The following is a 15,153-nucleotide window of genomic DNA, read 5'->3' as shown; positions in this document are numbered from 1 at the left end:
CATGCACTGTACACTCACTGCCTGTCTACCTGCAGTTGTCTAGAGGTGTGATACTCATCTAGGACTTTTTTCCTATCAATCATGATTATTTCATTGCTCTTTTGGACTTCTACAAGAGATTTTACCTTGTACAAAACTCCTCACCCCATATCTTATATCTCACCAAGTCCTGTTTATGCAGTACCTCCAATTAATCTTGTCCTAACTGCAGAGACATGGAATTCTCATCTTAGTGCACAAATTCCTTCATTTTCTGCTCCATCATAATCTCTCATCTCTTCCAATTCTCCAATGACTACAGGAAATGTATATTCCTCTGATCCAGGTTTTGCTCTCTTTTCCACCTGCAACCATACCTGTGTTCCATCCACTGCACCCTCTTGCACTATGACCAATGACTATGTTTTGGTTCAAAACGTGACCCAAGTTTGCAAAATTCCTTTGCCTTCTTATTAGAAATCTCTGTAAAACCTGAAGCTATTGCAGCTGGTGTTTTTTTTTCTGAAGAGGCAATGTAAATACAAAACTTTATAGATATTAAGAGAGAATTTTGAAGATCCCTTCACAAAAAAAAACAGATGGAGAATATATGCAAGCACAAAGCATAATGGGAGATGGGAAAACTAAAATATACTTACTGTGAACCTACAAATGCCACATCAAACCAAAATGCCAAGCCATGGACTTGCCCAGATTGAAGAATTCGGAAGGTAAAAGGGATCTCCATTCTACATTGGCAAATTTAAAGATCATTATTAGTGCTGTTTATTGTCAATCTGTTGACCTTTCATAGATAATCATATAGTTATCCAGCATGGAAACAGGACCTTCAACCCAACTCATCCATGCCATCCACATTTCCTACCCAAGCTAGTCCTATTTGCCTGCATTTAATCCATATCTCTCAATCCAAATAAAGGACATATGTTGTAATGTTACACATGTCTTCCGGCGGCTCATTCCACATACCCACCATCTTCTGTGTGAAAATGTTCCCCTACCATGGGAAAAGGTTTGTAAGCATCCACCTTACCTATGCCCCTCATGATTTTATTTACCTCTTTCAGGTAACCCTTCAGGCTCCCATGCTCCAGGAAAAAAAACCCCAGTCTATTCAGTCTCTCTTTACAGCTTGTGCCACTGCATCTGGCGATGATACAAAGCTGGGTGGCAGTGTGAACTGTGAGGAAGATGCTGAGGTTGCAGGGTGACTTGGACAGGTTGTGTGAGTGGGCGGATGCATGGCAGATGCAGTTTAATGTGGATAAGTGTGAGGTTATCCACTTTGGTGGTAAGAATAGGAAGGCAGATTATTATTTGAATGGTGTCAAGTTAGGAAAAGGGGAGGTACAACGTGATCTGGGTGTCTTAGTGCATCAGTCACTGAAAGGAAGCATGCAGGTACAGCAGGCAGTGAAGAAAGCCAATGGAATGTTGGCATTCATAACAAGAGGAGTTGAGTATAGGAGCAAAGAGGTCCTTCTGCAGTTGTACAGGGCCCTAGTGAGACTGCACCTGGAGTACTGTGTGCAGTTTTGGTCTCCAAATTTGAGGAAGGATATTCTTGCTATTGAGGGCGTGCAGCGTAGGTTTACTAGGTTAATTCCCGGAATGGCGGGACTGTCATATGTTGAAAGACTGGAGCGACTAGGTTTGTATACACTGGAATTTAGAAGGATGAGAGGGGATCTTATCGAAACGTATAAGATTATTAAGGGGTTGGACATGTTAGAGGCAGGAAACATGTTCCCAATGTTGGGGTAGTCCAGAACCAGGGGCCACAGTTTAAGAATAAGGGGTAGGCCATTTAGAACAGAGATGAGGAAAAACTTTTTTAGTCAGAGAGTTGTGAATCTGTGGAATTCTCTGCCTCAGAGGGCAGTGGAGGCCAATTCTCTGAATACATTCAAGAGAGAGCTAGATAGAGCTCTTAAGGATAGCGGAGTCAGGGGGTATGGGGAGAAAGCAGGAACGGGGTACTGATTGAGAATGATCAGCCATGATCACATTGAATGGCGGTGCTGGCTCGAAGGGCCGAATGGCCTACTCCTGCACCTATTGTCTATTGTCTATAACATGCCTGTGAACCTTCTCTGCATTCTCCCCAGCTTAGTCACATCCTTTCTATTGTTCGATGGCCAGAAAAGCACACAATACTCTAAGAGTGATCTCACCAATCTTATAGTTGTAACATGACATCCCAAATCTTGCATTTACTCCCTTGACCGATGATGGCAAGCATGCCAAATGCCAAAAGGCTTTTTCATGTTAGGTACTTGGGCCCATGTAGGAAATATCAAAAATTTGTTTGGATTATGCATGTGATTTTCTGGCTATTTACAAACAAGCTTGAAAGTCTTTTGTGACTTTGGCACAATTTTAGCAAGACTATTCTGCTATTCTGATGAGCAAAGCAACGGTTGGAGAAGTATAAAATGACCCTGGGCATCTTTCTTTTTGAAATTGCATAGTCTTGAACTTAATTCTTGGTATGCATTACATGGATAGGACGGGTTTGGATGGATATGGACTAAATGCATGCAGGTGGGACTAGTGTTGCTGGGACATGTTGGCCGGTGTGGGCAAGTTGGGTTGAATGGTCGGTATCCACACTGTATCACTCCTTGACTCGACCACTCTATGTGCATGTAGAACAAAAAGGTTTAAAGCTGATTTTAAACTGATAATCTCACTCGTACACAGATACAGGTCAATTACATGTAGGAAGCAACTGTAGATGCTGGTTTAAATCGAAGATAGACGCAAAATGCTGGAGTAACTCAGCGGGACAGCCAGCACTCCTCTTCAGAGATGCTGCCGGTCCCACTGAGTAACTCCAGCATTTTGTGTCTATCTATAGGTCAATTACCTACCATTAAGAATGGCAAGGCAAGGTAAAAGGAGCACTATGTTGCATCTAACATTAAATGTTGACAATGGATGCAAAATATGGAAAGCACCATCGATGACATTACCTGTGAGAAAGGAATCAATTCATTTCTATTGCCTCAACCTAGTAACTCACCAATGCATTCAATACTCTGTGCACATTTATCTTAACTTTAGCAATCATTATTATTAATTTCCATTGATTAATATCAATCATTAATTTTAACAATTATTGTAGAAAAAGTTAGAACACTAACTACATCATCAACTCACCGATGCAAATCATCTTCTTTAGCTTCCAGAAAATTCACAGTGTACTTGACAGACCGTGCCATCAGAATGACTACATCAAAGGTATCCTAAGACAGGAAATTTTAAACATGTTTAGCCAATGGCCTGATATTTATTCAAATCTTTTTAAGCTCATGAGAAGGCACAAATTATTTCTAAAGTTCATAAAGTAATTTGTAACTTTCAGCAATTTGTAGTGTACAGTAAATTTAACTTCCGATCTGAAGATTAAAATGTTGAAATATAACTTAATGGGAAAATGATGTGCATTGGCAGAATGTTGTGAACTGTGTCAATATGCAGTTTAGCAATCAAATGTAAATAAAGTGTTCCTCTTTCACATGGAATCACCCAAACCAACACTGGGGCTCCCCTTGCTGTGCCACTTTTTCAGCAAACCAACACCTTCACCAGAATGCACAGAGTCTCTAGATGCACAGTCTCTTGCCCAGAGTAGGTGAATTGAGGACCAGAGGACATAGGTTTAAGGTGAATGGGAAAAGATTTAATAGGAATCTGAGGGGTAACTTTTTCACACAAAGGGTGGTGGGTGTATGCAACAAGCTGCCAGAGGAGGTAGTTGAGGCAGGGACTATTCCAGCATTTATGAAACAGTTAGATAGGTACATGGATAGGACAGGTTTGGAGGGATATGGACCAAATACTGGCAGGGGGGGGACTAGTGTGGCTGGGACATGTTGGCCGGTGTGGGCAAATTGGGTTGAAGAACCTGTTTTCACACTGTATCACTCTTAGACTAATGATTTAAAGCACCTGCTCCATCACTCTTTTATTAGGTTCAGGCTGACTTCAAGGAGTACGTTGCTTTGAAATGGTGCAAACGACTTACAAAACTGAGGCTTGTGCTGACAGGTTGGAGCACTTTATGTCACGCCTGGCTCTGGCTGCACATCAAAAATCATTAACGAGGGCAGGCAGCACGAATTCAGGCATCAGGTCAAACTAGTGGGAGTAACTTTCTGAATCAGGATCCAGGGCTAATAACTTTAATCCCTCGCATGTTCAATTTGGTCAATTACTAATTCTATGTTTTCCGACAGGAAAGCTTATTTTACTCTTCAGCCAAAAACTCATCACAATTTTTCCCAACTTTGTTTAAAAGAAATATCAGTCCCAAGAGTTTGGCATTAAAAATCCCTGGCATTCATGCTGTTCATAGAGATTGACAGTGGCACTTACTACAATTGGCTGCCTGAAGTACTCATCCATAGCAGCCCTGCAAAGACCTGTCAGATTAATCCCATGGAAACACTGCTGGTACCTGGAGTGAAGGAAGATCAATAGATTAAAGAAAATATTTCAATAACTGCAATTAAATCAGTGAGTGCAAGCATTCTCACAGGCACTGAGAGATGCCCGAGATATCTTGTTGAGGTATTATAATAAAGGCATGCCTTGCAAAAAGCCATTTTAAGGTATTTTCACAACTGAGTTGAGCCAGATTTTGGATCAAACCTTACGTAGCAGCTCAGCAAACAGCATTCGAGTTTGGTAATGAAGTAACAGGAAATGCCACAGGCACTGCGAAGCTGCACAAAATGTTTGTGACAAAACAACCAACCATTCAGCCATTTACTCAAAATGCAATTTTTCCTATCTCCGTGTGATTTTCTTTTGAGAGTGGGTCCAGAGTCCAAGCATAACCACCTCCAGAAAATAATTATCTGTGAAGAAATGTCTTGAGGCCTAACCTTCATCCCTCCAACATCAGCATTCTCACGTGAGGCAGCTTTGGAATTTCTGAAACCGTTGTTGCTGGTAAAGATGATAGGTCACTATTTTAAATGTACCTTTGAAATACCTCCCTTCAAAGTTGAAAAACCCTGCAGGTCCTTCCTTTTAGAAGGGTTCTAACAACCCCAAAGCACCCTGTGCAGACCAATACTATCCTAACTTTGGTACAGTTCCCTCTGTAATGACCATGAACTTTATCCCCATGACTAATTACAAATCCAACCTAATCTTTCATACTCAATTCTCATGAGTTTTTTTAATTCATTTAGTTCAATAATGCATAAAAATGATTTCACATTATGTTTCACTTTTGTTCCCAATTTCTTTCCTGGTTCACCCTCAGCACACCTAATCTCCGTCTTGACCCATTTTAAAATACAACTTTCTGCCATTAGGGTAGACAAACAAACCTTCATTTAGGCAGTTTGAAATCATTTCACCAATTGCTTCATGCTTCACAGAAAATCTTTCAAAGCAAATGCAAGATGCATAGCACAATCACATCTGGTAACAATCAGTGCCTAACATAAAATATTAAAATCGAGTGGAAGGTTCCTTCCAAAACATTTACATAATCTGACATCAGACTCACAAAACATTAATGCATTAAGTCATTCAGATAAACTTAAATTATGGCATTAACTTCAGGAATATGTTTTCCAAATATTATTTACTGTACAAGATTATGCGTTGTGCCTGATAAGAGCTTCCTATGACACGTGTTGTATAAAATTATTTATTTGTTTAACCAACTTCAGGAATTTCTTGTTCGATGTTCAGATTGATTGTCAGAAGTTTGGTGGACGATTGTTGGGGGTACGTATTTCACATCCACTGCCAATCTTACAAAGATGTCAGAAAGAATGACTGAGGTCACCGGGACTGATGGCTTTAAAAACAAAAATAATTTAATTGCAATTTCTCCATGACTCTCTTTTACCACTGGGCGGCCACGGTGGCGCAGCGGTAGAGCGGCTGCCTTACAGTGCCAGAGACCCGGATTTCAACCCGACTACGGGTGCTGTCTGTACGGAGTTTGTACGTTTCTCCCCGTGACCGCGTGGGTTTTCTCCAAGATCTTCGGTTTCCTCCCACACTCCAAAGACGTACAGATTTGTAGCATAATAGGCTTAGTGTATGTGTAAATTGTCCCTAGTGTGTGTAGAATAGCGTTAATGTGCGGAGATCGCTGGTCGGTACGGACTCGGTGGGTTGAAGGGCCTGTTTCCGTACTATATCTCTGAACTAAACTTCCTGAGATGACGCCTGTGAGATGGGTTTGGCATTTTTTAAACATTTTATTAACCACTACACAAAGAGACAGCAGAATGTGTTTAATATCACTTATACATGCCTGTTCGTTCACAACTTAGTCCTCGACAATGATCTCTAGAGATTTTGCCTGTGCACGATAAAGTAATACGGATGAAAGTGAGTTGACAGCTTCGTTTGCATCTTTCTCCAATTTTTTTCCATAAAAGACAATGAAAAAACTTTTGCACTATTATCACAAGGATTTTGGACTTTCGAGATAGGAAGAGACCATCAGCACCCTTAGTATTCTCTTATAAAAAGGACAATAATTATAGCTGGCCTCTCACATGCGGGATATAGTTTCACTGTTAAAATTCTGTTTAAAGATGATAATCTAAATGACAAGCTTATTATATTAGAATTTCTTGAGCTTGCAGATGATACCAATGAAATTAAGTTATTCATAATCCTGAGGAGTGGTGTGAGTTTTGAGCATTAAATGCGTACAATGTCAGTCATAAGGAGATGAAAAGCTTATTTGGAATATTTGCAATGCTAGAAATTTCTGCTCCAGTGGATAGAAGTGATGTGGAGCCTACCATGCTCTGTTCAGAAACTGAATTCCTGAAATGGATCATTTACCCTGCTTCACTCTTTTACATCTTTAATAGTGTTGCCAACTTATAAACAGCAGAAGAAATAGTTTTTAGATAATTTATTTCTTCCTGTCATGTATCAGACTTGGTGTTTAATGCAGGCCTGTTAATAATCTATTAAACAAATTGTGACCTAAATACCTCTCACCTACCAATCTGTTTCTAAACTACTCATGAAGGTCATGAAAACTCGTCTTTTACTGTGAAAAATACCGCCACCAATCACCCTTGTTTGGACAACCCTCAATTCCCAACATCTGAACACTAAGATTTCTCCTCCACAAAGGAATACTTTCCTACAAAGGAATAGGATTTGGAAAAAAACAAACTTATTCCCATCATCATGATTACAAATCCAATTTCTAGCCTTGTCCTCCACCATCTTATAACAACCACCATTCAGCCTCCTCTAGTCCAGCTGTAACCAGCGCCATCACCTTCGAGTACAAAATAGCTTACTCCCACCAAGAAGTAATTTTCCTTTCCCACACTTGTAAAAACGAATTTCTCCTCAACAATGCAGCACCCATTCCCATCTGTTAAATACCTAAAAGATTAACTCTGTTCCTGGTTCCTGAGCTGCTGGGTGTTTGCAGCATTTTCTGTTTATATGCCATGCACCAATTGGTTATTTTCTGCAGTTCCTTCCCATCCTCTTGCTCTTCTGTAGTCTTACTTCTTCCTCTCTGTCCCTCTCCATATTCATCTTTTATTTTTCTTTCATCTGGAACCAGTTATCATTGCTCTCTAATCCCTACATTTGGAAAGTTTGTCTTGGTCTTCACACTATGCTTGCAGTGGCATAGTATTGTTGTTTGATGCCTTGGTGCCAAACACGCCTGTTGCGCACAAAGAAGCACTTTGTGAGTCAGACAGCAACTGTGGAGGGAAATGGAAATGGAGGAAACGATATTTTGGGTTAGAAACCTTCTGCAGACTATCCATTGAGGGCCCCGACTTGAGACATTGTCTGTTCATTCCTTCCAGAGATGCTACCTGACCCACTGAGTTCCTCCAGCAGTGTGTCTTTTGCTCGATTCCAGCATTTGCAGCCTCTGCTGTCTCCAAACAAACAAACAAAATGCACTGTGGTGTTGTGATACTGGGAAACCTGCTCAAAGCTGTCACCACAAATCAGCGTCATAAAGTGTCCTCATTTAAACAGACAAATGAACAATAACTGCATCTTATCTTCCAAGATCATTACATAATGCTTTTGGGTGGGATAAATTAAAACAAAACATATTTCATTTCTCTCTGGTAATCCACTGAAATAGAAATAACCTGCCTATGTTGCTTAGAACACAAGTCGTACCCAAAAGGTTTACAGATGGTGATACCAAGCATTGCCATAGTCTCTTGAGGACATACCAGAAATTTGCCCTCGTGTAGTGTTCCATGTAAAGCTGCTCATCAGAAAATGGAGCTAGATGAACATCACCAAAAGTAGGAAACATCATCCCTAAGAAAACATACACAGTAGTGGGGTAAACACGCCATCTTAAACAGGGCTATAATAGTGATAAATAATAAATAGTGCCTTACTTTAAAGGGATGGCTAACATTTTCATTGTTTTCACTAAGGCATGAAGGTATGGGAAAACAGAACATCTGATTCCTCTGATGCCTTCTCATGAATGAGCAGGTTGCTTGGCTTTTCTCCTTGGCCATTAAAAAAATGTCATGGGTAGAAGCATGGGTACTATTACGGAGCTCCAGTGCCACAGCAGGTCATAAGTTCTATTTTTTATAAAGAAAAGCAAGTTTGCCTTTGTTAAAGCTCAATCCTTGCAAACAAATATTTTATGTTCTGCAAGAAGTGACATTTTCAGACTGGTTCCTTTTTGAAGAATGGACTCTGAGGTTAGCATTGGTTAAAATATTCTACTTTCATCTGTGAGATTGCCTTAATGAAGCCAACACTTAAAGCTTACCCGTTGCCACCCGCTGCAAGGGTCCTAAGTGAAATGAAATATGGTGAACTCAACTGTTTTTGAAACTAGAAAAGTCAGATTATATAAAACCATACACAACTTTGTAATTATATGGCTTTCCTAAGGAATGCACACATGGCTGTTGGGTAAAGAAATCATGAGGTTTATTTCTTCTCAACCATTAAAAAGATAGCTATTGTGACAAAACAGCGTACACTTTGCAGCCAGTCTAATTCCTGGCATGATTTCAGAGCTCTTAATGCCTTCAGGGGTTGTCAAAATACAAAATGACTCTCAACATATAGATATAGCTACAAAAAATATTAAAACCACCCTCCTTCAAAGTATTGCTGTTTTGCTCCATGATGTACAAATAATCAATTTTTATATTTACAAGAGCCAAATTCTTTTGATTATTCAACTCTCAATATCATTGGCACTAATGTCATCGCCACTGATCTCAAACCTCACCCCAGACAGCCTTGTAAACAGTCTGACTACAAGTTGTATGCTTCAATATATGTTGACCTACCATTTGGCTTCAACCATTTTTTTGCATGGAGGTAGCTTTCGAGCATCCTCTCATGAAATAACAAATATCCCATAGGTTCTGAAATAATGATGTCCACTTTCTCAGGAATAGTTATTTCCTCAATTTTCCCTTCCAGGATCATTACCCGTTCTGAAAGATTGTTACTTTTCACCAGAATCTGAAGGTATAAACAAAAACCAAGATCTTAGCACAGATATATCACAAACATTCTGGCTTCTTATGGGTCAAAACACATTATAGTTATAAAATGAATTAACAGCAGAGAAGAATGAATGAGCAAAATGAATTGGTTACTTTATACTGGTGCATTGAATTGATTGAAATGAAAGACACCATAGAAACATGCCCTCTGGCCTACTGATTATCCGTTCACACTAGTTCCATGTTATCCCACTTTTGCATCCACTCCGTACACTCTGGGGACAATTTACAAACCTACACATCTTTGGAATGTGGGAGGAAACTGCAGCACACAGAGGAAACTCACGTGGTCACAGGGACGATGTGCAAACTCCACACAGACAGCACCTGAAGTCAGGATCGAACCTGAAATTCTGGCAGCTCTTGCTCCTAAACTCAAATCCTCTGGCTTTGAAAGCTACCATGCCATTTGCTTTCTTCATCCCCCTGTTGTACCTGCATGCTTACTTCAGTAACTGATGTCTAAGCTACCGGGGACACCTCCTACAGCCCTGGCATCAGCAACATAATGTAAATAAAACAGCATAATCACTCATTAACCATCGCAAAATCGAATGGACCTAATCACACTCTATTGTCACCTTCTCTGCAATTTAAAAAATACCTAAGTTATCTCTTTCCCAGTTCTGACAAAAGGTCTCAATCCTGAAATGTTCATCGCTTATCTTTCCACAGATCCTGCCTAACCTGCTGAGTATTTGTAGCATTTTCTGTTGTTTTTCTCCCCAGATTTACATCTTTCGAAATCTTACATAATTTGAATAAATTGATTGAAGTAGCTAGAATTATTCTCTCTTGAGTAAAAATGTTCAAAGTAATTGAAAACAAATTGTTCCAAATGGCAGAAGACTAGAGGACACAAATTTAAGATAATGACAAAATAAGATGGGTTGAAAAAAACCTCAACACAGAGCAAGAGGTTTTGATCAGGAATTCTCTTCCTGACAAGCATGGTTTTCAAAACAAAATTGGATCAGAATGTGAAACAAAATTTGCATCACCGCAGGGAAAATGCCAGGCAACAAAACTAACTGCACTGCTCTGACAGCAGAGCCCCTGCAGTTTGTTTTCGTAATAAATCTATCATGTTCCTTTACTTTTAGTTGAAGACATGTTCTGAACTTCACTCACATTAGACCTGGTTCAGGAAAGGTTTGATTGTTTTATGTCAGTGATTCAATGCTAAAATGTCTCTCCTGGGCCTTAAATTAACCCTCCCATGTATCCATTTCCTGTTTATTCAAATGCTTGCATGTTTTGTCCTGGATTACTTGGCTCTTTTATTCATGGAATGAGTCATCGTACCGATCCGTTCAAGCAGCACATTCAGTCAAAGAAAAAAGAACATGGGAATAAAGGTAGTCAGAAAATAAATATAAGCTGTTGCCGTCTTGTAGATGAGTCAGAATTGTTCACAGTGACACCACTGGAGACACAGATGCTGAATCTTGAGCAAAAATATAAGCTGCTGAAGGAACTCTTGAGCCAGGCAGCAGCTGTGGAGGATGCTGCCCATCTTGAAGGAGGGACCCGATTTTCTTCCACAGATGCTGCCTGAGCCGCTGAGTTCCTCCTGCAGTTTGTATTTTGCTCAGGCCATTGCTGACATGTGATTACCGATTGAAGGTCAACATTAATAATTTGAAAGTTTTCTTTGCAATCCAAGATAAACTGCTGCATTTTCAAACTCTAATCTGGAAAGCAAATCCCTTCTTTGCTAAAAAAAGTTACTGAAGAACATGTAACTTTAACTTGCAGCATACATGGGGCTGATTTTCTCCCAACATTGACCGTAGTTCAATAAAATTATAAAATGTAATTCTTGCATTAGTTGATTAATACCCTATCTACTAGAACCCTGTTTGTGAAATATCCAGGTTCCATTCAGCTACATTAGGATAAATTATCATCCACTCATGAATGTTTACTTGGAGCTAATTGACCAATTATGCCATTTCCCAACAACTGGTCTTCACAAAGCCAGTGAATGAAGTCATTGCTCTCTGGTGGGGAAAGAAAGCAAAACTAAGAATTCTGAGTGTAAAAAATCCAATTCAGTTTATTTATTAGGCCAACACCCTGTACTGTGTGAAATTAAATCACAACTGTGTAGTGAGTCCAAATCGAGCGATGTTATCAAAAGACTTTATTCTTGGTAAAAACCGTGACAAAACGCAACGCACTTACTTTGGACACACACTACTTAACTAGCTAATATAATCTAATCTAATCTCTCCAGTTTGGCGCCAGACACTCCTATACCTCGTGCTCCGTCACCACGTGACCCGTTAGCCCAACCGAGGGTTCGAGACCCCCCCGCCAATCCGTATGTCCCTACATGACCCCCCCCCAGAACCCTCGAAACCATACCTCACGGGCGCCCGGACCTCCCTCCCGGAACGCGTACGGAGGGGGGGAAACCGACACCGCCAACGTGACAGGAGGCGGGGAGGGCGCCGCCGCTAGCGGCGATGGAGGGGCCACGGGAGCGGAGGGTGTAGGTGACGGAGAGCGCTTGATCGGCAACGGCGGCCCGAGCCCAACCATAGGCGGCGGGGGGCCGAGAGGTGGCAAACAGGGCGCCGCTGGCTGGCTGGGCCACCGACACGGGGAGGTCCTGGTCCAAATGGGCCGGCTTGAACCGGGATACCGAAACGAGCTCCTGGCGATTTCCCACCTGCAAGGTGAAGGTGACAGCCCCTCTTTTAAGCACCTGGAATGGGCCCTGGTAAACCGGCTGAAGAGGGGGGCGGTGGGAATCTTTCCGAAGGAACATGAAATCGCAGTCCCGCAAGTCCGACGGGACGTGGACTGCCGTGCTTCCGTGCCTGGAGGTCGGGACTGGAGCCAGAGAACCCACCCGTGCCCGGAGGGAACCCAACACCGACGTGACGGGCGGCGGCAAGGCGGGGGCGGAAGGGAGAATGTCACCCGGCACCCGCAGGGGCGAACCGTAGACGAGCTCAGCCGAGGATGTGCCTAGCTCAGCCTTTGGGGCCGTACGAATGCCGAGGAGCACCCAAGGCAGCTGGTCAGCCCAATCGTGGCCGGTCAGTTGGGCACAGAGGGACGCCTTCAGCTGCCGATGGAAACGCTCAACCATCCCGTTGGATTGGGGATGATAGGCGGTGGTCTGCTGTAAGCGAGACCCATACAACTGTGCCAACGCGGCCCAGAGGGAGGAGGTGAACTGGGCTCCCCGATCTGTGGTGATGATAGCCGGGACGCCGAAACGGGCCAACCAATGCAACGCCAGGGCCCGTGCACAGGAGGCCGCCGAGGTGTCCGACAACAGGAGCGCCTCCGGCCAACGTGTAAACCGATCAACCACCGTCAGCAGATGAGTATAACCCCTGGAATAGGGCAATGGACCCACCAAATCCACGTGGATGTGGAAAAAACGAATGGGGGGAACCTCGAATCTCTGGTATGGGGGCAGGACATGGCGATGAACTTTGGAGGTCTGGCACGGAATGCAGGCACGTGCCCAGGCCGCCACCTGCTTCCGCAGGCCGTGCCAGACAAACCGGGCGGCCACCATGGCTGAAGTCGCCCTGATGGACGGATGTGCCAGGCCATGAATGGCCTCAAAAACCTTACGCCCTGCGGCACACCACAACTTGGTACCTGTGGGGTCACACTCCACCTGTTCCAAACGCAGTCCCGAGGCTGTGGAGGCGTACACCCCGGCAGTTCCTTCCAGGCGCTGAGCCTCCGCTAGCTCCTGGAAATCCACCTGTCCGTCTACCACGGCTACGGAGGGAATGGCCGGCCGGGACAGGGCATCAGCAACGGCATTAAGCCTACCCGCAATATGACGGACATCGGTGGTAAACTCCGAAATCAGGGTGAGGTGCCGCTGCTGGCGAGCCGACCACGGATCAGAAACCTTAGCAAAAGCGAATGTCAGAGGTTTGTGATCCGTGTAGGCCACAAAAGAGCGGCCTTCCAAAAAATAACGGAAGTGGCAGACTGCTAAATAGAGGGCCAGGAGCTCCCTATCAAACACACTATATTTGAGCTCGGCTCGCGAGAGCTGCCGGTTGAAAAACGCCAGGGGCTGCCAGGATGAGGCGTCCACCGTCAGAGCCGTGGGGGCGGAGGAGCGCGGGTGCACCAGCATGGTGGCGTTGGCGAGGGCCTGTTTGACCGCGACAAAAGCCGTCTCTGCAGCTGCGGACCATACCAACTCAGCGGGTTACCCGCGAGGCATTGAAAAAGGGGGCGCATGACACGAGCTGCTGCAGGCACGAACCGGTGATAAAAGTTCACCATGCCCACGAATTCCTGCAAACCCTTGATGGTAGTAGGGCGAGGGAAAGAGCGGACCGCGTTCACCTTAGCTGGCAAAGGAGTGGCACCGGCCGGTGTAACCCGGTGACCCAAAAAATCTACCGCCGACAGGCCGAATTGGCATTTGGACGGATGGAGAATCAGGCCGTGGTCTTGCAGCCTCTGGAATACAGTGCGGAGGTGGACTAAGTGCTCCTGGACCGAACGGCTGGCAATCAAAATGTCATCGAGGTAAATAAACACGAACGGCAAACCTCGACCCACACGGTCCATCAGACGCTGGAATGCCTGAGCTGCGTTTTTAAGGCCGAAAGGCATGCGCAACCACTCAAACAACCCGAACGGAGTAATGGTAGCCGTCTTTGGAATGTCCGGCGGGTGGACCGGGATCTGATGATATCCCCGCACTAAATCGATCTTAGAAAAAATTGTAGCCCCCTCCAGGCTGGCTGAGAAGTCCTGTATGTGCGGAATCGGGTAGCGGTCCGGCCATGTTGCCGCGTTAAGTCGTCGGAAATCCCCACATGGTCTCCACCCCCAGATGCTTTGGAAACCATATGCAAGGGGGAGGCCCACGGACTACTCGAAGGCCGCACAATTCCCAGCCTCTCCAAGTTCAGGAACTCCTCTCGAGCCATGGCCAGCTTGTCGGGTGGGAGGCGCCGTGCCCAGGCAAAAACCGGCGGCCCCTCGGTCGGTATGAAATGCACGACCCCATGCTTCTCGGAAGGTGCATCGAACCGCTGAACGAGAAGCTGCGGGAAGACCGCTAGGACCGCATCGAACTGACCGGGGGCCGTGGTAATGGCCTGGATCGCTGAACTGGGTGGGGCGGCGCTTGGAGGGGCCGCAGGCCCCGTACCTCGGGGCCGTACGCTAGCCGAGGGTTGCAGGCCCCACCCGCGGACGTCTACGACCAACGAAAACGCCCATAGGAAATCCGCACCCAAAATGGCCTGGCCCACATCCGCAACGATGAAATCCCAACGGTAGGTCCTGGACTCGAAGGACAGGGACATAGCCCTTTTACCGTAAGTGCGGATGGGGCTACTGTTCACCACAATGAGGGGCGGCCCCTTCCCCCCCGCTTGAACTTCGCAGTCATAGGGGGGCACAATACTCACAACCGCTCCCGAATCCACCAGAAAAACGATCCCGGTACCTTGGTCCGTCGCATAGAGGCGGCAATTACGGCCAATCGAGACTGGCTCTACATTCGATCGGCCCAGGCATTTCCCGGAAACGAACACGGGGCTCTGCAGCTTCGAGCCTCACTGCCCCACCGCCGATGGAAGAAACACCAGCCGCGCCTATTTGGCCCTGTTGC

The 15,153-nt window shown here is 44.5% G+C and overlaps 1 protein-coding gene across 2 annotated transcripts in view; it reads right to left on the bottom strand.

Moving 5' to 3' along the window:
* Positions 1-15,153, bottom strand: part of carm1l (coactivator-associated arginine methyltransferase 1, like) — a 68,916-nt gene that overhangs the window by 14,699 nt on the left and 39,064 nt on the right. For both annotated transcript variants that reach the window (XM_078396068.1, XM_078396067.1), the window contains exons 6-10: positions 9,312-9,489; positions 8,217-8,307; positions 4,381-4,462; positions 3,163-3,248; positions 639-728 (exon numbers count right to left, since the gene is read on the bottom strand). In XM_078396068.1, coding sequence (XP_078252194.1) covers positions 639-728; positions 3,163-3,248; positions 4,381-4,462; positions 8,217-8,307; positions 9,312-9,489 — 527 coding nt within the window. The remainder of the gene's footprint in view (positions 1-638; positions 729-3,162; positions 3,249-4,380; positions 4,463-8,216; positions 8,308-9,311; positions 9,490-15,153) is intronic.

Source organism: Rhinoraja longicauda, chromosome 3 (assembly GCF_053455715.1).
Source record: "Rhinoraja longicauda isolate Sanriku21f chromosome 3, sRhiLon1.1, whole genome shotgun sequence".
Lineage (NCBI taxonomy): Eukaryota > Metazoa > Chordata > Chondrichthyes > Rajiformes > Arhynchobatidae > Rhinoraja > Rhinoraja longicauda.
Note: the sequence above shows the minus strand (reverse complement) of the source record. Positions and strands in the feature narration are given on the sequence as shown.